Raw genomic sequence first — 28,000 nt, forward strand, 5'->3', positions numbered from 1 at the left:
TCAGGAGGGGTCGCTGGAGGTCGGAGCGATTGTTTTTCATTTCTTGCTCAGCACGAAAGCAGGAGACACATGCAGGATGGAAGGCTGCGGGGGTTGAAAACAGTGCATGACACAATGGTGAAAACACACTAATGATTGTTAGCAGCTATGGCACTAATCCCTGACGCTGTCAAGACTTTGAAGGGAAAAACAATTTGGAGGGGGTGAAGGAATATAAAGCCCGACAAACATCTTAGCCTCCCTTGTTTTTTTTTTTTCACATTCAGAAATCTAATTAGCTTGCTTTTTAGCGTCCTTTTACGATATGAGATAAGTGAGAGAGAAAAATAAGCCCGTATTTATTTGTGTAAATACATGACAAGGGTGACGTAAAAGAACAGGAGGCGGGGGGAAGGTTATGTACAGACACCTTGATTCTTTGCAAGAATGTGTCTCATCCACACAAAGGTGTGTTAAACACTCGCTCTGAGAGCCAATTTACTGTCAACATCCTCAACCATAATCCCTACTTACAGGCAATAATTACCCAACATTGCCATGTCTGTGTGTTGTATGGACAGGCAAACTCCAAAGGCCTGCTTAGGGCTTATTTTTTAACAGCAGCGTAATGTATACATTAAACATGGTTGAGACAGGGAAGTCAGGTAAAAAGTTTCAAGGGATTTAAGGGGTTATGAAAGGGGGGAGGAGGGGGACCCTTACCCTGTTAGAGAGCGGCTAACAAGGTCTTATAGGCTCCACTAAGCCCCCGTCCCTCCAGTAATTCTGTGGTGCATAATATTTATGAGAAAAAAAAAGGTGTAATTTACACAAATAGAGACTTTATTATATATACATACTCTGAGAAAGTCATTACATCCATTTAGCTTGTCTGGATAACTAGCCTGTGCTAGTTCATTGGTAGGTCTGTAGCATCAGAAGACTGATTGTGGGCCTATGGTAACTCACCCAATTTAGTCAAACTGTTTCTTGTCAAGCAGTTTCAAGCAGTTAATACAAGTGTCCCATTAATTAATGGAAAAACAATGGGTTTGTGTGTTTTAATGGGTCAAATCTAAGTAGCTGATTATGGACTGCTACACTTTCGTTCTTGTAAAAAAAAGACAGGATGGATCATGTGTGTAGTGACAATTTACACACTGCTTTTTCCAGTGCGATTAAAGCATGCTGCTCTTATTGTGGAGTCTATGGATGACGTAGAACTCTCTGTCATCTACAGACAATTAAGAGACGATCAGAAGAAGCACAGGAGGTAGTGCTGAAGACTTTCCTGCCTTTTCCAGATTTGTTTCTAGGATTTGTCGGTCTCAATAGGAAATGCTTTTACAGCTATGAAATCAGGCAGTGACTCTCGCATCACAAGCAGTGTCAGTCACTGTGGATGAGGTCGATGAAGGAATGATGGTCATTCATCCTTGAAAAGTTGTCTGACTTTTACCTGTGTGAAAGTTGAGTCTCTGTTCTTCACTCATTTCCCCCTCCTTCCCATCAACAGGACCCTCTGGACTAACACAATAAATCAACTTTTAACTACATGTAAATGCACTGTAAACAATCCAGCACCGAAGTAGATCCCCAGTAATAACTCTTTGGTGGGCGCTGCTGTGCACAAATTTCTCATCAAATTTTGAAACTAGCCTCTCCCTTCCATCCTCAGAAGGCCAACAATAGCCTTCTTTTGTATCTGGCTCCACACATTCACACAGCATTTACTGACAGAGGGATGTGTGTCACGCTCCTGGCTCCTTATTGAATGATAGCTAGTAAACATTGTCATTCCAAAGAGAGACGGGATTAAAGCCTGCATTGCCCATTGAGGGGAACAGTACGCGGAAAGAGAACCAGAACAATGGCCAAATGGAGGACAGTATCACATGGGTCCAAAGTCTGCTGTGATGAATATGTGGGAGATTATAACCCATTCCATCATTTCCATAATGTAAAAACTCTCTTTCTTCTTTGCCCGCCGACTATTCACTAAATAAATGAGAAAACTATCACCCGCGCGGAAATATTTGACAAAAGGCAGAAGGGTGGGAGAGTGAGTTTTTGAATGACCCCCGTGCCTTTGACAATAAAGACGCTGTCCGGACACATTCGGAGGCAGTAGAGTGAGTAAGACCTGGTGGGGTATTTATCACTGGGCACAATGCAAATGTATTACCATGTCACATATACCACTTTACGGCACAGAATGGAACCACGGTGAACACAAGAGAGTTTTCTATAATACCAAGTGGAAATATGAATGTGGTGTTCTACTGACTCGCTGCCTCGCTCAACTGAGGGATCATTCAGTGGATACTGGTTCAAAAACCCCTGTAGCCACAAAGAGTCAGCCTTTGCATTTAACCAATGTGCTAAGTAGCCTTAGCTAATAACTCTTTCCAACAAAAATCATTTGAATGGGACGGACTGGTGACGGGTTGAAAGAAAAGTAAAACTGCAGAACTCGGTGAAAGAAGATGATGAATAAAAGAAGTTGAAATGATTGTGACCACCTTTGGCTGTGGGAAAGTTAATAACTTTAAATACTATTTTACGTCTGTGAAAGCTATATAGGGTTACCTGTGGCATTGAAGAAACTCAACAAGTCAAAAATAACATGTACAGCAAAACAGTTTAAGTTATACTTCTTAGTGACTGAATTTGAGCTGATTAATCACTTTATTGTTTCCTTCTTAGGATTCTTAGGCAAAGGATTTGAGCTGTTGGTTACACAAAAAAGGAATAAGCAGCTCACTTTCTGATATTTCATAGACCAAACGGTTAATCAGTAACTTTTGAACATAATCTTTAGATTAATCATTAACTCAAATAGTTGAAAAATGCCCTCCTAGTCAGTATAATGTTTACTGACAACATGCTGCCACTCGACTGTCCACTCTTAAATCCAACGGTTACTTTTCTAGAGAGCTCCTCTAAAAACATGAAACCAGTGAGATTCCTGAGCCATAGAAAATATCTATCCGCCTCTCTTGGACCTCAACATCACTGACACCTTTTCAGCAATTCATACACTTCATGTTTGTGTGTATGATATAGAGAGAAAGTCTGTGTAAGGCTATTTATATGTGTGTGTGTGTGTGTGTGTGTGTGTGTGTGTAATCTGCAGTCTATCCCAGAGATTTCTCCCATGGTAGCCTCGTTTATTTACTTTATCTACAATATAATGCTTCAGTGAACATTAGCAACTTTGAGACACAAGTTTCAATCAGTCGCCTAGTGGCGCAGTGTGCATGTGCTCAGTCAGGTGCAGAGACGAGATGAACTGCCGCCATGGAGACGGCGGTTTTAGAGCAAAGGACTGACAAAGAGGTCCTAAAAAATAATACAAAATAAAAACCGAGCGGAGGACAGAAGAGAGAGGGGAAACAGAAAGAGAAGCAGGGAAGAAGAGAGCCAGGAAAAATGAACTGAAGAGGACAGCGGGGAGAAGAACTGGAAGGAAAGGTAAAGGAGGGATTTTAGAAATACAAGCGGAGAAAAAGGGCAGAGAAAGGGAATGAAATAGACTAAAAACAAAGTTAAAGAGAAATAATGGGAGGGAATAAGAAAAAAAGGGAAGGAGACAAGGTGTTCTCCCTGGGTAGTATGGAGCAGGTCTTGTCCAATAAACACAGGTGAGCAGCTCGACAGGCCGGGACCACCTGGCTGACTGACAGCTGAGAGCTCTCACTGACCACTAGCTTTATGTTACATGACATGAGGAGTGCAACTGGACTGCCAAAGAGAAACACACTCTGCACCTCTCAGCGTATGGGAGGGAAAAAATATCCACTCTTGCATACACACACCCGACAGTCGGACAGCCGTGCCATTTCTCTTCACAGGTGAGCAGAAGAAGGAAACACCCGGGTGCTTCAGTTACTTAGTGGGAGAGAGTGCGGAGTTGTAGGGTGGGTGGTTGGAGGGGTTAGAATGTATGCCGACTGAATCTTTTCCACATGACGGGCCTCGGGCTGTTTTTGTCAACTGCACTCTTGAGCTGCGAGGAGTCAGGTAGTGTGACCACATGATTGCCCGAGAGGCAGTGTGTTGAGCGAGGGAGAAATGGGGAGAGAGAGAGAGAGAGAGAGGGGGGGGGAGAGGGAGAGGGAGAGAGAGAGAGAGAGAGAGAGAGACAGAGGCCAGGGACAGGAGCGATGCAGCACGCATGATGAGGTGTAATCACAAACCCCATTCAGAGTGCAGTGGAGTTTGTCAACATACACACATTCACATTCCACTGTCTGTCAGCTCTATGACCCAAATCGAGCATGCTGTGAGTGTGAGTGTGAGTGTGTGCGTTTTTTCCACACAAACGGATGCTTTCGGCCCATTTTCGCCTCCAACCAGGTAGTAACGGCAGCGCTGTCTTGGCTTGTGGTTTGTGGCAAGGAAGTCAGATTCCAAGTGCTTGTAGGATTTCACCGCCGCCTGTATCCCTTTTCAAGCCGCGATCAAGTGATCATTATGAACAAAGGAGTTGGCTTGTTGCCTCTGGAGTAAAAGCTTTCTCAGTGGCTGTGACTGTGTGGTTTGATTTGAAACTTTTACTTAGAAAAAAAGATTGGAAGACAGAATGAACTAGAGTGGAGGAAGACACTATCCTGTGTAATCTTGAAAATGTTACTTTAAAGTCAAAAGTGTCATATTGAGAAAAAAAAAATAATAACACTTTTTAGAACCTAAAAATAGAAGAAAAAACATATTTTCTTTTGAGGTTGACGAAATACAAACTTTAAGATATATTTCCAAGAGAACCATTTGTGTGGATAAATTCCACATTATGTGACAATATTGGCATAATGTAGCATTTACACTCTAACAGTATGCTTTCCTTGCAACAAATAGGGATCACCAGTAGGTTAAAAAGTGTACATTTAGTTTAAGTCAAAATGAATATATCAGTATAAAACACTGGACTGTGAAGGGCTAAAATAAACTAAGAGCTACATGTGCAGGCTGAAAAATGAGGCTGCGTGACAGCTTGGTGATAACACACAAGTTCAATCTGTCAAGACAATCAGCATTTAGACCTCAGGAGAAGAATGCGCGACTGTGTGCGACCGATTCATTGGACACGATCACCTGCGAGTGAAGCCACTCATAATTCTTCCCACCTGAAATAAGGAGTTCAAACTAATGTCAGGCTGCTCTGATGTCATGCCTGCCTCGGCTTGAGTTTCACAATAATCTCAGGCGCTTGGAGAGATGCCCACGGGTCCGGCTTCCGCACCCAAGATTTCTCAAACTAAAGTGCAGGGAAAGAATAACATCTGAAACACTAGATCCTTGCTAGTTTATAGAAATTAAGGTGGTGACTGCAGTATTTGCAATCAGTCTTTTCTGAAGTATCAATCATCTTTAGTATGAGGTGTACAGAATTATTGGAGGGGCCCCAAAGTATGCCAAAGACAATTTTTTTTTTTTTCACATAAACGTTTCCCATATCTCATAGTATTCTTCAAGAACAAATAATATTTGGGTTTTTAAAAAACAACATGGGAAAAAAGTCAGGGAAAGAGAAAGAGCGGCAGCCCCAAGGATCAATAGCCCCATTGAGCCGCTTTATCTTCTCTTTAAGGAATGATGGTAAAACTCATTCTGAGCCTCCTCACCTCCCCACTTTCTAAATCCATTCTCATGGCAACTGAGCACTCTGGACAAACACTCTCCACACGATCTCTTTTCTTCTCTCCTTACTGTCTCCCCTGCATCTCTTGTTTTTCTATTCTGTCCCCTAGTCATCGCTCTTCAAAGTAGTACGGAGAATGACGCGATCTGGACTGAATTCAGCCTTGTTATTGTTATGTTTTTAACGTTTGATTAGATACATATGAGGCATTATCATCGGCGAAGAAAAAAATCTTTTGAGTGTATATGTATCAGGTGTGAGAAGTATTTCCTCTGCGGAAATAACGTCAGACAATGCTGGAGTTTATTTAAAAACAGGACAGCATCTAATCCCAGGGATCAGCGAAGGGCAGGAAGCCATTGGTCAATATACTTGTGCTCCAATTTGCTCGCAGCACGACAGTATCAGGTCCCAAACCAAACTTCATTAAATGGAAATTTGGAAACTTGGGAAACTTTTAAGTTGTCATTGCTTAAGTGTGAAGACAAAACAGTGGACCATAGAGAGAAGGGTGCATGGAGAACAGCAGGGGCTAAGAGCAAAAAGGAAGCAAGAGAGAGGAAAGTAAACCTTTGATGAGTAAGACTTTTTTTGTTAAGCAAGGGGGGCTTAACTTTAAAATATTCTGGGTGGCGGTGAATGGGGGATTGACCAATGGCCCTGATCTTAGCCACATACTGGGGCACTGGGGTTAATGGTGGATAAAGATTAGAAAAAAAAAAGGGAGTTGCATTGCCTGATCTCCATCCACCCCCACACTCCATCACTGCAGTTTTTTTTTTACCTTCTCCAACCAATCCCAAATCAGCAAGACAATGGAGACTGCCAACAGGGAATGATCCGAGTCCCTTTGATTTCTGAATCTACCCCCTCAACGGCTCGCAGTGCCCGGGGTAAAGACCCGTGGAGGTTCTCCCTGTTTGCCCGCTCACAGGGGCGACACTTAACGGGCTCAGAGAAACCATTGAGGATTGGAAATGGAATGACAAGGGGTCTCTGATCTATGACAAGAAATCAATTTCAAACTGGAAATGCGCACATAGGGCCGTTCAGTATAACTGTGGCTTCTTTAAAGCAGCTGAAGATATATCTAATTGCTGTAGATTTTTTATATATATGTCAGTGGAAGTATGGCTCGCAGTGTTGGAGCAATTACACTTTTTTTGCGATGATTAGGACTTTTTTAAGGCCAGCAGATATGCACTAAGAGTTCATCTTTGAAGATTTAACTGAATACGAGACAAATTAAGAACTAATATTTAAATCTCTTTTAGGTGGAAGAGGAAATCTGGACTCTGCTTCACTTCAGGATGATAGGACTCTCAGGGAGGTAGACCCGGTGCTACAGCCCAGACACTCAAGAGACTTTGCTCCTGCCCACAAACCTTTAATCACATCTAGACCTCTAGTGGTGCTACTTCACTGTGGTGTACAGAGATAGAGATTTCTTCCCCTTAGATTGGGGTGAAACATCTAAATAAACTTATGGCCTTAATATAGAGAAAAGACATCAACTTCAAACCAAAAATCCACCCCCCATGTCGTTACTTCAGTAGATGTATTGAAATGTCTTCATAAAATTATTAATCGACCAACGCGGGAACGTACATTCTATATAAAAAATTACACACACAAACATAAAAACTTAAATCTGACTTTGCAAACTTCCAAACAAACAAAATGAAAAGTGTTTCCTTGTGCTCAGAATAGTGTGAGTGTGACATTTAGCGCATGGAGGCATGAGTTTCTGGGAAAGAGCCAATCAGTAGAAAAGTCACGTTCATCAGCTCTGAGATATAATTGGTGATCCCCATTAGGTGACCTGAGATTCCTCGCACTCGTATGTGGACTGACCTGGAGACTGACTTAGATCAACCTTCTTGAGTCATTATGTAGGAAAAGGGAGCCGTGTGATGCTGATCATGTGAAAGCTAACAAAACAATGACATGCTAAATCAATTCAATCATCGAGTTTGGTACAAATTAACAGTTTGATTGATCATTTTATGACATTATCGATACATTTCATGTTTCTTCTATTGTCAACTTAATGTTGATACACCAAATTGTCCCTGAGAACTGTATAAAATTGTATATAAAATCAGTAAGGTCTGGAAATCAAGACATTTAAATTACAACTCTTTAAATGGTGACATTCGGATGACAGAGGTTAATAATGATTGAAGAAGTTTGGTCTATAAAAGTGATTTTTATAGTCTGAACATGTGTCTCTAAATATTGTAAAAAATTACAGTTGGTTGAATAAAAGGCCTTTATGTCACTTCAATTTGTTAAATGATCATGTCCAACATTTTCCAGAGGACTCATTTTTCTTACCAGAATCAGAGAATCAGAATAACATCTTCCAGACGATATAATCAGAGTCAATAACAAAAGTATGTAGTGTTCTTGTATGTGGGTTTACTGTTGTGTCAGTTCAGCACCCAGTCTGTGTTACACTACAGCCAAACCCCAAAAAGTGACATGACTGATGTGGTTCATTACAGAGAACACATTAATCTGGGGGAAGAAAAAACAACTGAACACCAGGCATGAGAGAACAATGGAAACTGTTTTCACTCACCACTTTGGACTCTACAGTGTTTGTCGACGGCTTTTTTCTATGGGTGCAGAGTTTGCATATTTCATCCTGAAAAAAAGGAATCGAGAGAAAAGAGAAGTTAGGATTCCAAAATTTGAGAAGTGCATTGAATCCAGCTTCTTTCATTTTCTACAGTTTCTTCAAAGTGGGTATAAAGTCATACAAACAAGTTATACTAACATCAGGTTAGAGCAAATATAACCTTCTGTACTTTTGTCTGTTCTGTTCGGCTACAAATCTCAATCAAGACATCAACAAAATAAATACAAAACCTGATACCGAAGCTTGCCCACATTTGTCGGCCATAATGCATATCATAACTTCTAGGCTAGAGTAGATTGAAAATCCTTGGGGTGTGAAAACCAAACAGGCACACCTGAGAGGTTGCCCAGTGGAGGGGGAATTCTATCAAGGTGGACAAGATGAAGATTTGTTACATTTGAGCAGGGAATGGGGCCCCCTTGACCTCCTCTCGCCTCTACAATCATCCAAACACAGCGGGGCTAACGACACAGTAACACCACAAGGACGACACTGTTTTTGTCTTCAATCAAAAAAACAATATCAGTTTATGTTTGCTCAAACATAAAAACACTGCAAAGATAGTTGATCTTGAGAATACACTGAAGGTTAGAGTTAATTCCAACACTGATTCTGGCAAAGACACTGTTAATGCTATTGTAATCATCCTCAAGGTTAAGGATTCTTTGACAGATGGACATGAAAAGGGCCGTGTTCCAATACTCACCCTCAGGGAGAGAACTTGCAGAAGTTGTCCGTCACAGGAGTGGAAGGAATCCAGCGCTGTCAGCTATCATAGGCAAGAGAAAAAACAGTTAGGAATACCATTAGTTCAAATCTATTCGTGCATTTTTTTCATGTTTCCTTGGCACATTTAGTGCTGGGTGGACATGTGTGGGCTAGATCTTATCTTGCGTAAGTATTGTCTGTGTGGCTCGTAGGAGAAAGCAATAAAGTTTGGAACAACAAAGTGCACCTGGATTTTTGCTGTGAAGCTTAAGAGCACATGTGTGTGTATATTAGTGCATGCACAAACAGGTAGGGTACAGTACAGTAAAAGCTATATTCCCGCCACAACCCCCACCAACCACATCACAAACACACACATACACACACATATCTCACTCTCAAGTTAAAAGGTGCAGTGCCTGGAAGGCTCGAGCTCTCAACGCTGAGTAAATCACACTGTTAACCTGACACGATTGATTTCTCATGTAGGCCCATTCAGCTGTCTGCATCTAAGCACACATGCTATGGCATCCGTATAATTTAGAGACCATTAGTATTGATGATTTTTTTTTTGTGTTACACAAGTACAGCAAGTGTGCACAATACCACATCTGCAGCCACAGATTGCTCTGGACATTTTTACTGCACATACATCACATAGAGAGCATTAAGTGAGGAAAATTTCATTCCCCTCACTGAGTAGTTGTGGAGGTAAATTTCCACCATGGGGGGCACAAAGGGCACAAAATGGCCTGGGTGTTCGTCTCTGTGAATTTATTTATTTATTTATTTATTTATATGCTCCCTTTTATTCTCCCAGAATTCCAATGACCCCTTACAGGCAACCAGTGACTGCTGAATCCTGAGGAATGTGCTCTCTGAACTGTACAAAAAAAGCCCTCAGCTTAAAGAGGGCAGCTGAAAACAAAACATGCCAACTGCTATAATTTTTCACTGTTTTGAGTTTGTGGAAAATGTTGCACAGATTGCGGTGCAACGTTTACTCAGAGGGGCTGAGGGGGTTGGAGGTGGGGGTGGGGACTAACCAGGGCAGTGTTTGTTGGGAGAACAAGTTCAGAACCAAATAGGGTAGTAGAAGTTCATAATTTGTTTTGTGCACATAAACATACTGAACATCTGGGGAAATAGTTCTATGTATATTTAAAGATGCACAAACGTATTAAAAATGCAATAAGATCCTAAAAAAACGTTGAACTTAATTTAGACATCAACGTTGTTATTTTAAGTGAAAATCTTTTTTTTCTGGATAAACTTTACTATCACAACACCTCTAGGCTGAGCAGATGTCATATTTTATTCACTGGAATAGCATTAATAGCATTAGAAATGCTATTAGTCCGTATGACCTCCAATTCGTGGGGATTTACAAATAGCACACATATCTTTATGCCAAATATAAAACCTCTGGTAAATTCTATCAACTTATAAATATGGCAAATGCATTTTCAAGTATTCATGAAGGCCTAATAATGCTATAGGCTGATATTTACATAAAGCGCTTGCGTACTAAGTCAAGATAAACTATTTAAGACCCGGACCACAAATACCTCCACAGTGCAGAAAAAGGAGGGTTCTGCGATGAAAGAGGACATTATGCTAACAAGTCAGATTACTGTACACAATAACTTTATCTTAAAAGTAAATACCATCCTCGGTGTTGGAAAAAGAGGGGAGGGGAGGGGTTGGCATTATGGAAAGTCAGTGGCAATATTTCTGTGGGGACCAAATGCTCCTTATCAGTGTTAGTCGAGCGATTCAGGCCCGCCTGAAGAAAGATGAGTCTTCAAACTCATTCTATTCATGGTCAGACGTGTAATTACCCTCAGCTCACAGTCTAGACGTAACCGCTTTCACAGTATTTAAGACCCCTATGCAACGTGCGGACGAAGGCTCCTACCACAGAGCCCCGCGCGTTAAATCTGTGGGCAGATAAATTAGCGAAGAATGCAATAAAATAGACACAATGAGAGGAACTTTATCCTCCCTGCTGCTAAATGAGATTTCTTTGAAATGCAGATCAGTGGCTCTAGATTAGTGAATTTTAGCTGCTGTCAACATCATAACAAAATACAAATGCGATTGTTCGCAGGGGCCTTATCTACTTGCTTCCATCTGTTGGCTGGTTATTTACTCCCCCCTGATTTACTATGCAGATCTAAATAAGTCGCATCAAAAGGAGGGCTTACTGCACAATGCCTTCTTAAGCTTCTACATCAAGGTATTTGAAAAACCGGTAGTCACATGAAAAGGCTGCCCATCAAAGGCACATCTCTAATGAACTCTCCCGTATCAGAGGGGGCTTGTGGGGCCTGGCTTTAATGCCGTCTGTGTGGAGGGGAGAGAGAGAGAGAGAGAGAGAGAGAGAGAGAGAGAGAGAGAGAGAGAGAGAGAGAGAGAGAGAGAGAGGAAAAGAACTACAAATCAGACTCACCAAGGCATGGCAGAGGAGGGGCGAGGAAGGGGGGGGGGGGGGGGGGGGACCTCAGTTATCAGATGAGATTAGCTTAGCAGAGGGACTAGTTCTTGGTTTTTACATCCGTCCATCTACCTCTTTGGTGTAGACAGGAGAAGGCACTTTAAAAAGGCTACAATAGAACTAGATAAGAACAAGTTACAATGGATTAGATTAGGCACAGGTAAATCTTGCTGGATGACTAGTAAAGAAAACATAATTCAACTTTAAGAAACCACCTTTAAAGTTACTCTAAATGCACTTTTCTGAAGTTTTGATAAATATCTGTCAAAAAAATGACAAAGCAATCCACTTCTCATAGGGATAAAGAGATTTTTGGACTGTCAAAAAATAGCAAAGAAAAGCAGACTCTGCTCCCCCCCCTCTCTCTCATTCTCCCAGGTCTGCAAACAGCTTTGGTAATCTCAAACAGAGCTTTTGCATTACGCTCCTGCAATAACCTTTAATTTCATGGTGTATTTGTTGCATTCGGCGCACAGGCCGGATTACAACCGACAATCTTCAGACTTATACGAGGAAAATAAACTGCATGGAGAGATCATGATCTCTCCCCCACCCACCCGCCATCACCACTGCTGCCACCACTATCCTGCTTTGTGTGACTGTATGAAGGGGGATACCCCCCCCCCCCCTTCCCCTCCCAACCCAACCAACAAGCATGCAGTTTACCAGTGAACAATTAGCCCCGGAGCAAGAGCGAGGCCCAGCGCTGGCACATGTGGTTAAGAGGCGAGCACTGCGGGAGAGCACCAGATGATGAAGGGATGAGGAGGAGGAGGAGGGATATGGAAGGAGGCGTGTTACGTGTGCCAGACACGCGTAAGCTAGCTTTTGGCTACTGAGTCTGTCTATTGTCATTTACTAACAGAGACTCTTTTCAAAGATAAAGAAGTCCTTCACTGCAAGACAACTTTGACTCCAAACTCATTCAGCTTCAGCTGTAATCTGAAGGTATCTGATGGCTGAGTCACTTACCAACACAAAACCAACTTCCCTTCCCTCCCCTCGCTCTGCCTCAAGCATCTTTCTGCACTGTAGCATGCCAACTGGGCCCGGTGCCAGTCGCATTTGCAACCACAAGGGACGCTTGTCTTTTCGCCTTGCCTAATGAAATGACAAAACAACAGATTTGCATATGCAGAAACAGGTGTTGTAACAGGTTTGACTCCTCTTGACCTGAGCTGTGTTAAAGAGAGAAACTGCAGAGGGAAAAAAAAACATGCAGGAGCAGGAAAAAAATAGGAAAAGTTTATGACCAACAGCTGCCTGGAGGTATTTAGGCTCTAATGGGCACTCGAGTTTGCACCATCTGCCCTGCTGCTTGCCAGAAGTGACAATCCAAATTAAAAACCACTCATCAAATACCATAAAAATAAACCATTGTTTTTGCTGCGTCCATATGTTGTGGCCGTTTGATTTCATTCTAAGAGAGCAGAGTCGGAGGCTGAGCTCCGAGGCCTAGAGTTGTGATCCAGGGAAAATCCGGAGAGCCGCACAGTAGCCTGTAATTACCCTCCTACCGATCCACTGTCTTCAAACCAGAGCCCTGCGTCATCCCGCACATTATCCGAGTCCATCCTCTCCACATTACAGAGGAGAGGACCTAACAGAGCCAATGTGGTGAAAACATGGGTCATTGTTTAGAGTGGGATTAGGGGTTGCCTGTAAAGAGCACAAGCTGGGTGTTCAGATGTATAAGGGGATAAGATTGTTTCACTGTATTAGCTTGTAACTCGAAAACTGCTCTTATTTTTGCATTCAAATTTGTTTTGTTGATTCTAGAAACGAAAATAGTGACGGAGAGTGTGTTGCTGCGGAAACTGAAAATGAGGCATTTCTGCAAATGTCAAACGTCTCCCCTAAACATTTTGACTAAGTTATGTCCTGACCCAAAGGGCTTGACTGGCAACATTTGTTTTGTCCTTTACTGAAAGACACAGCTACTGTACGACACCCCTGCCCCCCCCCGCCACCATCCCAACCCCCCACCCTCCAATTTGCCTCCTGTTTTTATTTATACGAGTGAGACAGAAGGAACAAACCTGAGACAGTCGTGACCCTGTGCGAGTGTTGTAACTTGGTCTTGAGCTACGCCGGCAGAAGGCAGTACCATATGCCCTCAGCCCCGAGCTGGATGCTCTTTCTACAGCCTAATGTGCCTGTCAAAAACTGTTACCATCACGAACCCCCCTCCTCATGTTTTTTTCCCCTCTCACAACATGTTTGAAATAAACATTTTTTCCTTTTTCTCTCTGTGTCTTTCTGGGTGAAGATGAAAGGACCTTAGAGATGTCAGGCAGAGGGGATGCAGTAACTGCTTTCTGTGTTTGTTACAAAGGATACAACTCTTTAAAGTTACCTATCATTGGAGTTACTTCTTTGGTTCTGGAAAATTGTGATTTCTTTTCCATAAACAATTAATTCAGTAATTTATTAATTGGAAAAATAAACAGCAAATTGTATGATCTGAACAAAGTTTCTTGAGGCCTCTGCTCTTGCCTTTTCCTCATTGTACTTGTATTATCAAGAGCAGCAGATCATTACATTTTGAACATTAAATATTCTTTATAAAAGGTCTTTTAAAGCATGGATGAGTTAGCTTCCACTGTTAGCCTCACTGCTGCCTCAAATCATGTTTGCCTGTTTACGAATGACAGGCTGATGGCTGAATGCAGTCAGCAACAGTGACCTTGCCTTTTACCATGAGTGACCCTTTATCTTTAATTCAGGGCAAGACCCCCAAAACCAACACATTTTTTCACACCAGGACACTGTCCATCTGAGCGTGACTTGAATAAAAGCTGTCATGCCTTCACACCACACTGACCAGCAAGTAAACATGCAATTGTTAACTCAACAAGGAAGGGGGAGGAGGAAAACTGAGGGCGGAAAAAAAAACAAGCAAGGTCTGCGGCTGTTGTTGGTGCACTGTGTTTCAAATGAGTGCATAGTTTGTAGGAAAAACAGATTGACAGGTCAGATAGTGTTACAGGGCAAGTTAAGAGTGTCAGCTCTATGGGAGACCACAGGGGTTACTGTCAAGACCCCAAAACTTATGAACAGCCGTAAATTACATTATTCTACATAGCTTTAAAGAAATACTGTGCACAAAGACCAGAATTTTTTTCAATAAGGCATGCATGTTTCTCGACATTTCAGGATATGACACACTGCCAGGTTAAATGCTAAAGCCAAAAGCTATACACTGGTCAGATTTGTTTGTGGCTTTACAGTCCTTTGATGGAAAAAAAGATGACGTATGACTTTATATTTACAAAACAATCTTTGCAAGTCATTTTGACCCCTGATTGTTTTGGTCAAAGTAAAAATATAAACACATGCTTGGCCAAGAAAACAAAAAAACCCTCAAAAATAAAATAAACTAATTCCACATGTGGCGATGAACTCAGATAAAACAAAGCTGCTGACTCTTTCACCAATAGCCTGCAATCTCCTTGCTAATCCTCATCCCCTGACCCCACCCTGCACTGCTTTCTCCGGCCAAAGAGTCACAACGTTTCTCCCTCACACCAGAGCAGAGTAGGGCTTAAGAAGTGACCCAGAGCGTAACTAAAAAAGTCTGAGCTGTCTCAAGACTCTTAGTAACCGTGGCACACAAAACATCATTACTGTGATGTGGATAATTACAGCGCAAAAAGAGGTGGCCTCTTAAGCATGTAATACACTCTTTTATCTTAAGGAGTCAATCTCTCCCAGTCTGACAGCTTGCAGCATATGATCCTGGTAAACAAATACTTTGAAGCGGCACAAAAGTGCCATTAAAGGCCAAAACTGTCAACACAAATTCCATTCTTACTGGGAAGGGGAGGGGGAGAAATGGGAGGGGGGTTGAAAAGGGACTTGATCACTTCTGGTTGCTTTAACTTGCATGGAGGTTGTCATGGAAACATTTCTATGAAGTTAAAAAGGGATAAAACCTGCACATTTGCCATTTAATTGCATTTAAGCTTTGTCACAGGGCTTAATATGCCGTATATGAAAACACACTTTTTACGTTGCGTGGAATTACTCTGCGTGGTGTTTAGAACAGTAAAGATTGTGCACCACTCCCTTGATTTTTCTTACCCATTTCTCCCCCAAGTGCAGCAACACCTCAAGGCTCTCGCGAGCAGTCTGTTTCATTAGAGAGGTGTTGGGGGATGGGTAATAGTGCAATTCAAAAGCTAATCCAAAAGTCAGCAAGTGTTTCATTGCCTAAGAATTGATGTGATCTGTGTTTTTTAAAAAACATCCACTTTCTGCCCTTTATTTAAGTCATCTTGAACCAAACTCACATTTTACATTTGGTCAGTTTTTGCACATAAACTTTTTTACATGACTCACAGAACTACAATTAAATTGCTAAACGTTCTCTACTTCAGCTCATCTGGCAGCAACAATTTCCATATCTGAGATATAAAAAAAAATCATGCATCAACCGGTGTTCATTGAGCTGAAAGTTGAATCTTAATTTTGATAAATGATTGAAACATATGACAGGGTATACACATTAATCCTGTGGAGGACATTCATTTTCCTATTACCATAATGTAGAGCACGACCGCCCGATGATAAATGCAGCAATCAAAAAATGGAGGCAGAGTGGGGAGAGCCGGGGTAATAAGTGCACTGCTCCCAACAACGGTCAGTCTTACAGGGACACTAATGGCAGGTCTCTTTGTATGGGGAAAAAAATGCATCCTGTTTCACTAAATAAAGTGACCTTTCCATACACACAGGTAAACAAAAAAAAAAGAAGGTAGGGACAGTTTTAAACATGTTTAAAGAAATGATTACAGGGGCACTCCAACAAAGGGGCTGATTGTGCACTGCCGCTGACATATTTCACGAGGGGCATTTATTGCAGCCTTGGCCTTTGAAGAGTGAGAGCTGCTGAGTGAGGGGGGAACTGGCCCACACCTGCATAACTGAGGAGGGAACACCTGTGCACCCTGCGGCTCCAACAAGGAGGGTCCATGCCGCTAATCCAGGGGTGAAAGCTGATCAGAGGACAGGCCTGCAGAGTTCAGCTTCTCCCACTATCCTCCTATAGCCTTTCTTTAGTACAACAAAAAAAGTGACCTTTATTGATTTTAAAGGCCACAATGATTGGTGGGAGAACAGTGGCAAGATACAGAGAGTGAAATAGAGGAACTCAGCGAGCTTTTAAGAGCTGTTACTGTTTAGTTACAACAGTTAGAATTTTAGGATTTTAGGTAAATCATCATGAATCTGATTACTGCATCACTGTTTGTTTCTGGACAAGGAAAAAAGATGGAATATAAAAAAAGGAACAAGCAAGCACGGTAAGGTGTTGAATGCTGATAATCACAGATATTGATCTTACAGATATTGTTAACGCAGATGTAGCATTGATAATTATTTCCAATTTTCCTTTCAGTTAAGCTGCATTTTATTTTGAGAGCAGAGGCTTTATCTTCTCAAAATGTCAAAAATTGTATTTTTAAATTTTGTGATGGAATCTTTAAAAGTGAGATGTGTCACATATACCATGTCTACAAGACTAAAGGCATTAAAAAATGCACTCTTTCCTATTTGATTAAAAACATCAAACATAGATAGAATAGGCTATACATCTATTTGAAGAGGAAGCCCATAAAACGCAATAAATTCAAAGTTTCGCCATTTTCATATCAATGAGATTTTGCATTAACAATAATTACAGCAAAAAATATATTACTCGAAAATGAGCAGTAGGCTACATGGCTTTAACGCAAATACAAACTGAAGTTAAGTGTATTTAAATCTATAAATCCAGTTTACTCTAACGTAATCTATGAGGACGTTTATCAATTATCTTTGCAAATTCGGCACGTTTATGTGCAAAAATGGATTTAAAATAAGTTTTTGGGTTTGCCCTTACGCTTCTTCGTAAATAGAAAGTGTTTCAGGGCAACAATTGTCACGCCGCGTTGTGAGTAATAAAGGTGAAAACAATAAGCCGATTTGAAACAATAAGTTGCCTTTATGTAAAGTCAGTGTTCAGCGTTCAAACAGGCGAAGAGTGCCCAGCGCTGTCTCGAGGTCCTAACATGAAAAAGCCGAACACCATGCAAGGTTAAATATGTTAACAGCTGCACGGTAATTAAAAGATACAGGAAGTGCACGCGCTACTTGCAAATATAATGTTGCAAATCAAAATGCAAAGTGCGAGATAACAACAAACTTGCGGACGGCGGACCACTTCCTAATTCAAGTGCAGTGGACACAGCAGTAAAAAAAAAAAAAAAAAAAAAAAGTCAAAGAGTGCGGACAGAAATAAGCTCTTGGCCAGAAAAACTTACCACAAAAAAACGCCAGGTATATTTCCCTCACGGTAAAGTCAAAGGGACACACCAGGTGAGAAGTCGCCGTCCTCTAAAGCCTACTTGCAGAGATCTTCACACGTGACTGTCCAAGTTCAACACAACGCAGAGAAAATGAACAACAAGCTGCAGAGTAAATAAAAAAGCTCAAATATTCCTCCGCTGGGCACCGCTGTCGGAGAAACACACACACTCTCTCCTGCTGTCTCCAGTCAACGCCGCTGTTATTACTAATGCAACAGAGGGGAAAGCAGTACACCGAGTCCTGTTTGAATGACGCGCAATGCGAGGAAGACGCGGCTTGTTTTTTTCTTTACGATTCAAACACACACATCAAGCTGTATCCCAGCAAGCAAGTATATTTGGGACTAGAAACCCCCCCAGGGGAGGCACTTGCTTGTGCGCGGAGGTGTGTGTTGTTATTTTTGGGCGTACTGCGACCCCGTGTGACGTCATGGGCCACCTGCTAGCTAAACAAAAAGTAATAGTTAAAAGTTTGTTTCCCCCTTTTTCAAACCTTTCACGTCGAGGTATACCTTCATTGACGGCAGCTGATAGTCGAGGGTTCGGCGTAGATAATCAGAGAGCTTCCTCAAATGTAATAATGCATTGTTGTTGTCGGAGGTTGCAGTAATCTTCCAGTAACGGGACGGTTCCTCCGACAGAAACATAAGTCCACACGATACTGTAGCCTATCTGAGAAACTTGTAACTATTTGAACAAGATTACCGACAAGTCGCTTGATTTCAAACTCACCCGCATGTGGGAACTATATGAAAGGGGAAAAGAAATCAGTTACTTACATGCTACATATTTGCATAATATTTCTATATAGTGTATCAAGAAGAGCAAGATTTTCTGTGGATTTTACCAACTTGTAAACATTAACCAATAGAGCTTACTCATTGTGTTTGACCTTTTTAATTGCTTTTACGAAAGCTTAATTGTTGTTTTCCCCCCTCGTATTCATACTTTAACCTTCCACCCATTAAATAAATAGCCTAGTGCAATTGCTTAAAAACAAAAAAAGCAGAGGAATTACATCGATGGACAATTACAATAACATTTTTGCAACAGTGTAAATAGCCTTTCATAATAAGGAAATCAAAGACAGACTTCAGCTTCAGCATCAGAATGTAAATTGAACGGTCAACATCATCCTTTGGCATCTTTGGTAGTATTTTTAAAATACTTCTACAATTTTGAATACATTGTATATGCACCAAAATAACCCGTTATGAGGCAAACCGAACGTGTTAAAGGTGTAGTAACAGGTCAAGAGAAACTTATTAGTAAATATGCGAATTAATAGAATACAGTTTTTTAATGACAGCTAAATATAAGTTAAGACTAACAGTCAAAATGTAACCAAACACTGCTTTATAAATACGTCAACACTAAAGGAAGATAAAGAGAGTTTTTGACGGAATTTTCTTACCCTTTCTGACATACCTTCACAAGGTAATTTTTGCCTATTTGTTCATGTAGTAGTGGATCCGAAGTCAGTCATACTTTAGGCTGTAGTTAAAATGTTTTTATCTGTTTTTCCTGTCTCGTCTTTTCTTCTTTCTTCAAAACCGCTGATACGTTCACGGTCAAGAAATAAATGACCAGATTATTATCAACTGAAGAAAAAAGAAAGGGTGGGGGCAAGCCTTTTTTTAATGTGGAAAACGCGAGAGTTGTATCTTGTATTATTCTCTCTAAATATTTCAAACGTTATAATTTATGTAATTTATGTCATAAATGAGTAATTCTAAGAAACGTGATTGCAAATATATATATTTTTTCTAAATGAAAGAAACATACTTTGAAGCACTTAATCCGTATGCTAGTGTCTATTTAATATTGCGTTCATAATATGGATTGTTTATTTTATTTACTGATAACGTTCAATATTAGACATCACTTATATAGCCTATATAAAAAGAACTATAGCAATTATTAAGCGACCTTCCCTCATCAGTGGGCATGCTATTATCCACTGCCGGTGTAATCCACTGTATCAATAATGTCCTAAACATCGGCCCAGGTTTAGTGAGAAAAGAGTTTTATTTCTACATAATTTATAAAAGGAAAAAATAATCAGTTTAGCGTACCGAAACAAGGATATACATTTGTTTGCAATGGCATGATATTGATCTTGAACATTTTTCTTACTTTGTTGATGTTGCTTTTCGTGTTTGCCATTTCAGAATCGGACAAATAATAAGCAGAAGCCAACTGCATCTGGGGAGTGATGCGGATAGAAAGGGAAAACAAATATCATGGAATTATGGTTGTAGGCTGCCACCTTCTGGTCAACTGTGGTAACTGTCTGATCAAGGGAACAAATGAAATACATATAACAAGGAGACAGTTTTTTTTTTTGTTCTCCTTTCCTGTTATATTATATAATTTCCCTCCAAAATTGTCTGTGTACTTTGAGTTTGCGGCTATAAAAGAAGTTTAAAATTAAAATGTAACTTTAACTTGCAAAGGTTTGAGTTAATCTGATGTGTGTTTTATTCTGGTCACACAGTGCCATCTACTGGTGCACATTGGACATAGGTCTACAAGTTTGCTGAAAGCCCACAGAACATTTTTGTTTTGTTCAGATCATTACATTTGTCAGTGTTTTAAAGTGTCCGTTTTCGCCACTATTTATTCCACTTCCACTCTTAATTAAAATAAATAAGCACATCAAAAAAAAAAACTTTCACATGGTTAGTTGCTAAATCCTGTTTGAATAAGGCTCACTATAACAGTGTTACAGACAACGTCACTCTTAATAGAGCAGTGTTACACTTATTATTATAATGTATCTGCCTTTGTAAAAGATGCCAATAAGAACCTTTGATACTGTGCGGCATATTCCAGAATCTTAGCCGCCACAATAGGTCCTTTAAGGACAAAACTCACAAGTTGATTTAAGGGTGTAGTTACTCTGCATATCAAGGCTTAGTTGGCCTTCACAATCGAGGCGGCACACAGTCTGATACAAAAAAAACAAACAGAATAACTTTCTGTTTTCTGTTCCCAGGTGCAGTGAACCTTAAAAAAACTGAAGGCTGTCACCAATGGCAACAACACAAGAGGCTCTGTAGATACTTTACCTAGAACAGGCCAAACACAGGGCTTCTCAGGGATGTCAACGGTCAGCTACTGAGTATTCTTCCTGCTTCAGGTAGGGGGATGTTGTTTTGGGTACACTTCAGACTAAAGTGTTGAAACATTTTCCCTCCACCTGCAGCTCTGCTTGGAGTTGCATCCTGCAGCACAACATGATGTAGATTCTAAAATAGATTCTTTAAATATTTGATAGTAACTCATGTGTAACTGACACAAAGTTATTGATCTTACTTTACTATAAGAAAACTAGCTACATTTGTCAATCATTTATACCAGGGACTGTATGAGGCTGAACTTGGGCACATCTGTACTTTGGTCTGAATGCTAACATTGACTCGCTAAAGTGACAAAAACAACAACAATTCTACAGTTCATTTAGCAGACGCACATCAGAGAGTAGGTACAACCCAAACAAGCAAGCATCTAGAAAGGAGGAAACAACATAGTTTTAACGTATAGTGCCAGTTCTTTAAGAGAAGGAAAAAAAAATGTAATAGTAAGCAATATTTGAAATGCTATGCTAAATTCAAGATTTGTTTTTGTCACATGCTCGTACAGATGTGCAGTGAAATGTAATGGCTGTTGCACAAGGCCATGCAGTAACAACACTCAAACATTAGAATCAACAAGTTCCTTTGAGGTTAAGTTATTTCAGGGACTTCATGCAAATCCCATGACACAATCAAAAATTCATACCTCAGCCTTATTCAAATTGTATTTTGCACAATGTCGCAAAGTTTTAATGTACATTATTAGGTAAGAATGAAAAACCTTTTGCTTTTGACAAAATTAAACATACACACCCAGTAACTTTTAAGTGCTTGATGAAATGGAGATTTCCATTTATTTACTCTGTAAATAGCAACCATATTGTGCGAGGATAACTAAGAGGATAACTGGCCTGCCTCGGTCTAGTTATATGTGTCCTATTAATAGGCCTGGCTCACACACAATGTTCAGCTGTAACCAAACTCCATCTGTCAAGTCACGTTCTCTCCCTGCTCTGCCTCTACAGTATCGGTGCAGCCAGGCTAGGGGCACTCCGCTCGGTGCCACCCTCCGAGCCAGACAGACGGCAGGACAGACAGACATCTGCCTCCCAGACCATCGCACATTATGGAGGCTCTGCACATGCAACCCTTTGAAGAGAAAGTGCTGATGCTGGAGGATCAGGAACAGGATAAAAGCAGTGGACAGAAAGAGGGAGGAATGGAAGCCTCAGACGCAGAATCAGACGAGGACTCCGAACCAGAACCCCCACTTGTCGTTCAGAGGAAGGTGTCATTCGCAGATGCATTTGGCCTCAACCTGGTGTCAGTGAAGGAGTTTGATAATGCTGACGTGACAGAGTCAGAGGTCAACCAGGACCTTGTGAGTGAGGCCACCCATCCCTTGGAGGAGTTCTACATTTCCTGCTTGTTTACAGTCCCCTCGTGCTCCGAGGAGCTGGACCAGAGGCTGCAAGCACAGATGGTGGAGCTGGAAAGCATCGAGCTTCTTCCAGGAACCTCCATGCTCCGTGGAATCATCAGGGTGGTTAACCTCTGTTTCGATAAGTCTGTGTATGCCCGGATGACCCTTGATCGCTGGACGAGCTACTTTGACCTGTTGGCGGAGTACGTGCCTGGATCCAGTGATAGGAAAACAGACAGGTTTACCTTTAAGTACACCTTGATTCCTCCTTTTGAGAAAGAGGGCACCAGAGTGGAGTTCTGTCTGCGTTACCAAACTTCAGAGGGGACTTTCTGGGCTAATAACAACCGAATAAACTATGTGCTGTTCTGCCACCAGAGAGGACATATACGGGAGCAGAGGCCTCCAGTGCAAGAGGAGGGTTGCAACTGTAGGAGCAAGAGGAGCTGTCTAAAAGCTAACCGGTTAGAGGACCTCATGCTGAATCTTTTTTTAAACATGCCTCAATGGATGGAAGTCACGTCCCCCTCGTACACCAACGAAACAAGTGTCTTTGCATTGCATTCAATATTTGTGTGGTCAGAGCAAACTAAGCATAAGAGTAAAGCTATTCAACTTAGCTGCTTCTAAAGGAAACATCCCAAAAAGCTTCTTTTCTGGGCTAGATTTTAAAATCCGCCACAGTGCAGGTGTCCTTTTTTTTAATCCATTCTGCAGAAACATTGCTTGCTAGCTGGACCTTGTGTGTATAAAGTAAGACCTTATGCAACTTTTTCCTTGCGGATATTCAGACTCCAGATCTCATATTATTGCCCATTTAAGGTCATGTGTCTGTCAAGGATTCCATGACGTCTGAGCATGCCAGGGGATGCCTGATATTCTTACTTTATCCTCTTCACACAATTTCCCAAAATGCCTATCTTTGGCCAACAGTTCTGATTTTGTTTGTATGTATGTAGTGCAGATTGGACACATGGATATGTTGTTATACCCTTAAGGAAATGATTGTAGTATAGAGGTTGTCTATCACACAAACAGATCAAAACACAAACTAACACTTAAATCTTAAAAATGGTTTGAAACTGTAAGATTTGACATCCTTCATTTGAATATATGCAAAACGTTGTCAAATAGTTGTTAAAACACATTCCAAACATGCTGGAATACAAAACACAATGGATTATTAAAAGCTGAGAAACGCTGGAACAGAGTGTGATTCATGGCTGTAAACCATAGCTGTGAGCTTATGTAATGTTTTTGCTTCTTTGTTTTGAACCGCAGGAGGGGAAGTACACAGGAAAAGGCCTTGGAGACCAGTTACACATCAACAGTTATTGCAGGTGTGTACACATAATGTTTATACTGTATGTTTGTGTGCATGTGTGCATCTACATGAGTGTGTGTGCTCAAGTGTGTGAGCAAACTTTGACCCTGTTTGTCTTTTTCTTTTTGCAGAGGGAGAGGCTGCACATAAAGCACGGAAGGCGGCCTTAAAGACGAAAGACAGTGCAGAGATAAAATCAGAACTATGCCATGAAGAACACCAACCTTTGGTGAGGTTCATTCATCATCTTTTAACAATGAAACACCTACATCACACAAAAGTCAAAAACACATGTCTTCAACTTGAGATATAAAAGTGTAAATATTAACTGAGAAAGTAGATGTCTTCTTTCTGCAAAAAACATGGCAGCTGAGTCACACATGCATACCGCACAGAGCACAAGGAGTCCCAGAAGGCTATGGAAAGTCAGCTGACACCTGAGATCATGTCTGAAATCACCTGTTTGCAAACTATTAATAATAAATGCAACCTGCTTGTACACGTGAAGAAAAAGTTGATGATGTAAACAAAAAATAGGCTCATGTGCTTCCTGAGGTTGCAGTGGTGTTGCAATCCATTGCATCACCACTGCAATGTCACATATCAAAAGAATATTCAGTTAATGGGCCATTACATGCACTTTTTGTCAACAAGCCTGGATTTAAAGTCATTGATGGCTGTGCAGAGTTCAACAGCACTGTGCTGGTAGCCTGTGGCTATAGTTCAAGTAGTTCAAGCATTAACAATTGGCTTGACCTTTTGACCGTTGGCCTTTTTGACAGGTGGATAGCATAAAAAGCAGACAGAGAGCAACAAGATTGGCACGTGTGCAGGAACAACTCGCCAAACGGAGACAGCAAGTACCAAATGCTTATTCACATGGTTCAGCCAAGGGCCAGGAACTTTTTCAGCCTTTGACACCTACGTTGGTTGACACTGCCGGCTTTCCCCATGGACGCCCAAAGAAGAAGCCATCCAACCACACTCCGCAGGTTCTCACCTACCATCAGATTCCTCTGTTGACTCTGGACTGGAACAATGACAAAATCCAGCAATGGGGATCTGCTGATATAGATGATATCTGGACTGGGCGTACTAAAACTCCCTTGTTGAAAGCGTCAGCGGAAAATATGGAAGTAACACCATCTAATAATGATATGTGGGAGAACTTTAGTAGTGGTACAGATGATACCACTGATAAAGGATCCTCTGTGTGCGATGAATGGCAGTCATTTCTCAATGGGGCGAGCTGTACAGACCATTTTGATGTTCCAGAATCAGAATGGCTACAGACAGCAACCTCGGTGTCTCCCTCAAAAGACAATGAGCCCAAAGCCCAATATGTGTCAAGCTGTCAAACGCATGTATTTCAGGTGGGGACAGATCCACCCGCCACCTTTAATTCACACACCTCTGTTGCATGTCATATGCTGTCAAACTCTCGCCAAACATCGTTGGCTTCGGTTGCCTTGAACATGGACGACCACCAGCCAGCAGCGGCATGTGTCAGCAGCCCGAGAAATGACAACACAGCGACACAAGAAGCATCCCAAAGGTCACAGACGAACTTGGTAACAGACACTCTGCAGGAATTTAGCCTCAAGGGGGTGACGCCTGTGTCCGAGGGATGTGTTGATGGGTTAACCAAGTGTCATGAGCATGCGATGTGGGAACGAGAAAGAGAAGGAATAATGGGAGGAGCGGAAGGAATAGAAAGAGATGAACACACAGCTGACTTAGTAACAGGCTCAGGGGAGTCGGAGACAACACGCTTGATAGAAATGCCAGAGTCTCAGAATGCCAGTGCCGTTGATAGGATCTCACAGGGAGCGAGGCTGGATGTGGGTCTTTCTTCCAGCAAGGAAAGCGAGGTTACAGGTACTGCACACAATGCAATGGATGACACGCTGGCATTTCAGGGGACTATCAAACAAGGGACAAAGCACGGGGAGAGGTTTGTCTTTCCCACATCAAGACAGGAAGAAGAGAAAGGGATCATGAATAACTGTACAGCAAATAGAGTATCTGCCGTGGTGCAGGTATTTAGGCCACAGAAAACAGAAGGGTGTGAAATCTCCCAGAGGTATGCAGATGAAAAGTATCGTGAGGAATTCAGGCTGAACCAAAACAGTGAAAATCCATTACTACAAGAGAATGAGAGCAGTGAAATTGAAATAAGACCCGCACAGTTGGGTTTAGATAAATTCAATCCAAATCAAATGTGTGAGGACAATTTCAAGGAAAGCCAAATGAGAGCAGGGCAATTCAGATTGGATAAAATAGAGAATTTAGAAGTATACAAACTGACAGGGGTGGAATCTACCTTTTGTACATCCTGTGGAGAAACAGAGCGACTAATGGGTGCAGAGGCGGAAATTATCAAGGTATTAAATGAGGAATCATGTCAGTACAAGGCTTTACAATTGAATCCATCACGGCAGGGGGACAACACATTCATACTGTCAGTACATGAAAAACAGTCAAGGCCAATCCAGGCAACGAAAGAGTTGTGCTATCAGGAAAATGGACTGGAATCTAAAACTGGTGAACATTCATTAGACTCAAACCAAAAAGAGGAAGGAACAAGCTTGAGGTGTCATGGAATCATTGAAGAGCAACAGGAAAAAAATATATCAGCACAGACAAGACACACAGTGGAACAAAGCGACATGATGAAGGCCTTCCAACATGACCATGATACTATAAGATCTTTTCCAACAGATAAGTGCAACCCAAATGCTTTGGAGGTGTCGGAGAATAAATGGAATCATTTACAGGGGGATATGAAGGGTCAGAAAGAGGATGTAGGCAATGAAACAAAAACAGAACAAGTTACCGCAAAGGAGACTGTTGGAAAGGCAGACAGTTCAACAGAACTTCAACACCAATCGGAGTTATTAGAAATAATAGAGGGAGATATGAGTCAGAGAGACAAAGATGAGAGGGGGAGTATTGGGAAGCTGAAAATAGAAGCGCAGGGGGAGTTGATGGGTAATGAGGAGAACCCTCAGGGGGAGAAGAAGAATGCACCAGCAATATTGGAAGAACAAGAGTTGTCAGGAGAAGTTGAGAGCTCTCCACATGTTGAATGTAAGAAATTGTCAGAGGGAACAAAAGAGCCTATTAAAGCAGAAAGTACTAAAACGATTGAAGTGATGGAGTTGGAATTGGAGGAAATGTACATAGAAAGATTTGGAGAAGATTTGGTCAAGAGGATTTGGGAAGAGGTGTTTGGTGAGAAAGTACAGGCTTGTAAGAGAGACACAGATATCACTAATGAAACAGGGGGCAAGTCAGCAGATATACCTGATAGTCCACAAATATGCCACTTTCTTCTTGACAAAGACTCAAACAACGCTTTTGATTTAGGTATAGAACTACCAATGGATCCCAATTTAAGTATCTCTCAAGACCTAGAGCAAACCTTAGTGCTGGAGAGCAATGAATCCTCCTCAAAGGAAGGTAGTAAGTCACTCTCCAAGACAGAACAAACTTACTTTCTTTCAAGAGATTCACAAGCACAGACAGATTTGACATTGAGTGCTCATCTGAGTCAAGATCTCAATCCCATTTTAGCTGCTAAGAGTCAGCAGTCATTGACAGAACCAGCCGAAAGCTCGCGAAAGGATAATGAAAACTACACTCAAATAAAAGGCAGAGCAGTTGTCTACAAGGAGACAGTTAGACAAACTGAAGACTCCAGAGTCACCAACAAGGGAAGTTTTAATCAATCATCCCACCAATCAAACAGAGTTCCACAGAAATTAGAAGAGTCTGATCTTCTTGTATGGTGGAGTATGGTATACATCCTATCACATTACATCACTAGACTAGTAGTCTGTGCCTTCTTAGTTGCTGGATTTTTCTTCATGGTTTTCCTGTATGATTTCCCATTGTCCCTTGCACTCTACATATTTTCAATGTGCTATTTGTTTTCACAGTGGAAGAGACATCAAGTGACGACTAACAAGGGGATGGTGGGATAGGACAAGAGTTAGTTGGTTGGTTGTTAGTGATAAAAAAGTGTGTTGTCAACTCATATACTGTATGTGGCATTTTTAACCATGAGTGAACAACAGTCACATCAGGGCCTGTGTCCACAGACAGCTCTTGTTGCTCTAGAAGAGCTCATGACCTCTTTTTAGGAGCACTTTAAACCAGTGCTTATTGTTGCTAGGTAACAGAAGTTAACTTTTGCAGTCATGTCCTGGCATTAGCAGCAGCTCTACATCTGGAAATTGTAACCTTTGAAAATACAAGTCAGACTAGTGTCTCGTCCGCCATTTTTGTTGACAAAGCTGATGTTATTAAGGATACTCTGTCTTGATTCTGATTGGACGGTTAGGGATAAGTGGCACTG

At 41.4% G+C, this 28,000-nt stretch overlaps 2 protein-coding genes across 10 annotated transcripts in view; one reads left to right on the forward strand and one right to left on the reverse strand.

The window, feature by feature from the left end:
* foxp2 (forkhead box P2) overlaps positions 1 to 19,351 on the reverse strand; it is a 102,727-nt gene extending 83,376 nt beyond the window's left edge. For 4 of the 8 annotated variants that reach the window (XM_061030128.1, XM_061030126.1, XM_061030127.1 and 1 more), the window contains exons 1-3: positions 18,329 to 18,497; positions 8,971 to 9,033; positions 8,205 to 8,270 (exon numbers count right to left, since the gene is read on the reverse strand). In XM_061030128.1, the coding sequence (XP_060886111.1) occupies positions 8,205 to 8,270; positions 8,971 to 9,033; positions 18,329 to 18,463 (264 nt within the window). In that variant the 5' untranslated portion in view covers positions 18,464 to 18,497. Of the gene's footprint in view, positions 1 to 8,204; positions 8,271 to 8,970; positions 9,034 to 17,771; positions 18,153 to 18,328; positions 18,498 to 19,230 lie in introns of those variants that run through there. The other 4 variants (XM_061030133.1, XM_061030129.1, XM_061030132.1 and 1 more) reach the window with 4 other exon arrangements.
* A 2,454-nt stretch (positions 19,352 to 21,805) lies between these two features.
* ppp1r3aa (protein phosphatase 1, regulatory subunit 3Aa) lies at positions 21,806 to 27,999 on the forward strand. 2 transcript variants are annotated; one of them, XM_061029992.1, is made up of 4 exons: positions 21,853 to 22,780; positions 23,598 to 23,656; positions 23,772 to 23,869; positions 24,423 to 27,999. In XM_061029992.1, the coding sequence occupies exons 1-4, from the start codon at positions 22,020 to 22,022 to the stop codon at positions 27,624 to 27,626; spliced, it is 4,122 nt and encodes a 1,373-aa protein (XP_060885975.1). In that variant the 5' UTR covers positions 21,853 to 22,019; the 3' UTR covers positions 27,627 to 27,999. The 2 variants fall into 2 exon arrangements, with proteins under 2 accessions (XP_060885976.1, XP_060885975.1); XM_061029993.1 differs by lacking the exon at positions 24,423 to 27,999 and having other exon boundaries at positions 21,806 to 22,780; positions 23,772 to 24,398.
* Position 28,000: the final 1 nt, after the last annotated feature.

This window comes from Labrus mixtus, chromosome 22 (genome assembly GCF_963584025.1).
Source record: "Labrus mixtus chromosome 22, fLabMix1.1, whole genome shotgun sequence".
NCBI classification, from domain to species: Eukaryota; Metazoa; Chordata; class Actinopteri; order Labriformes; family Labridae; genus Labrus; species Labrus mixtus.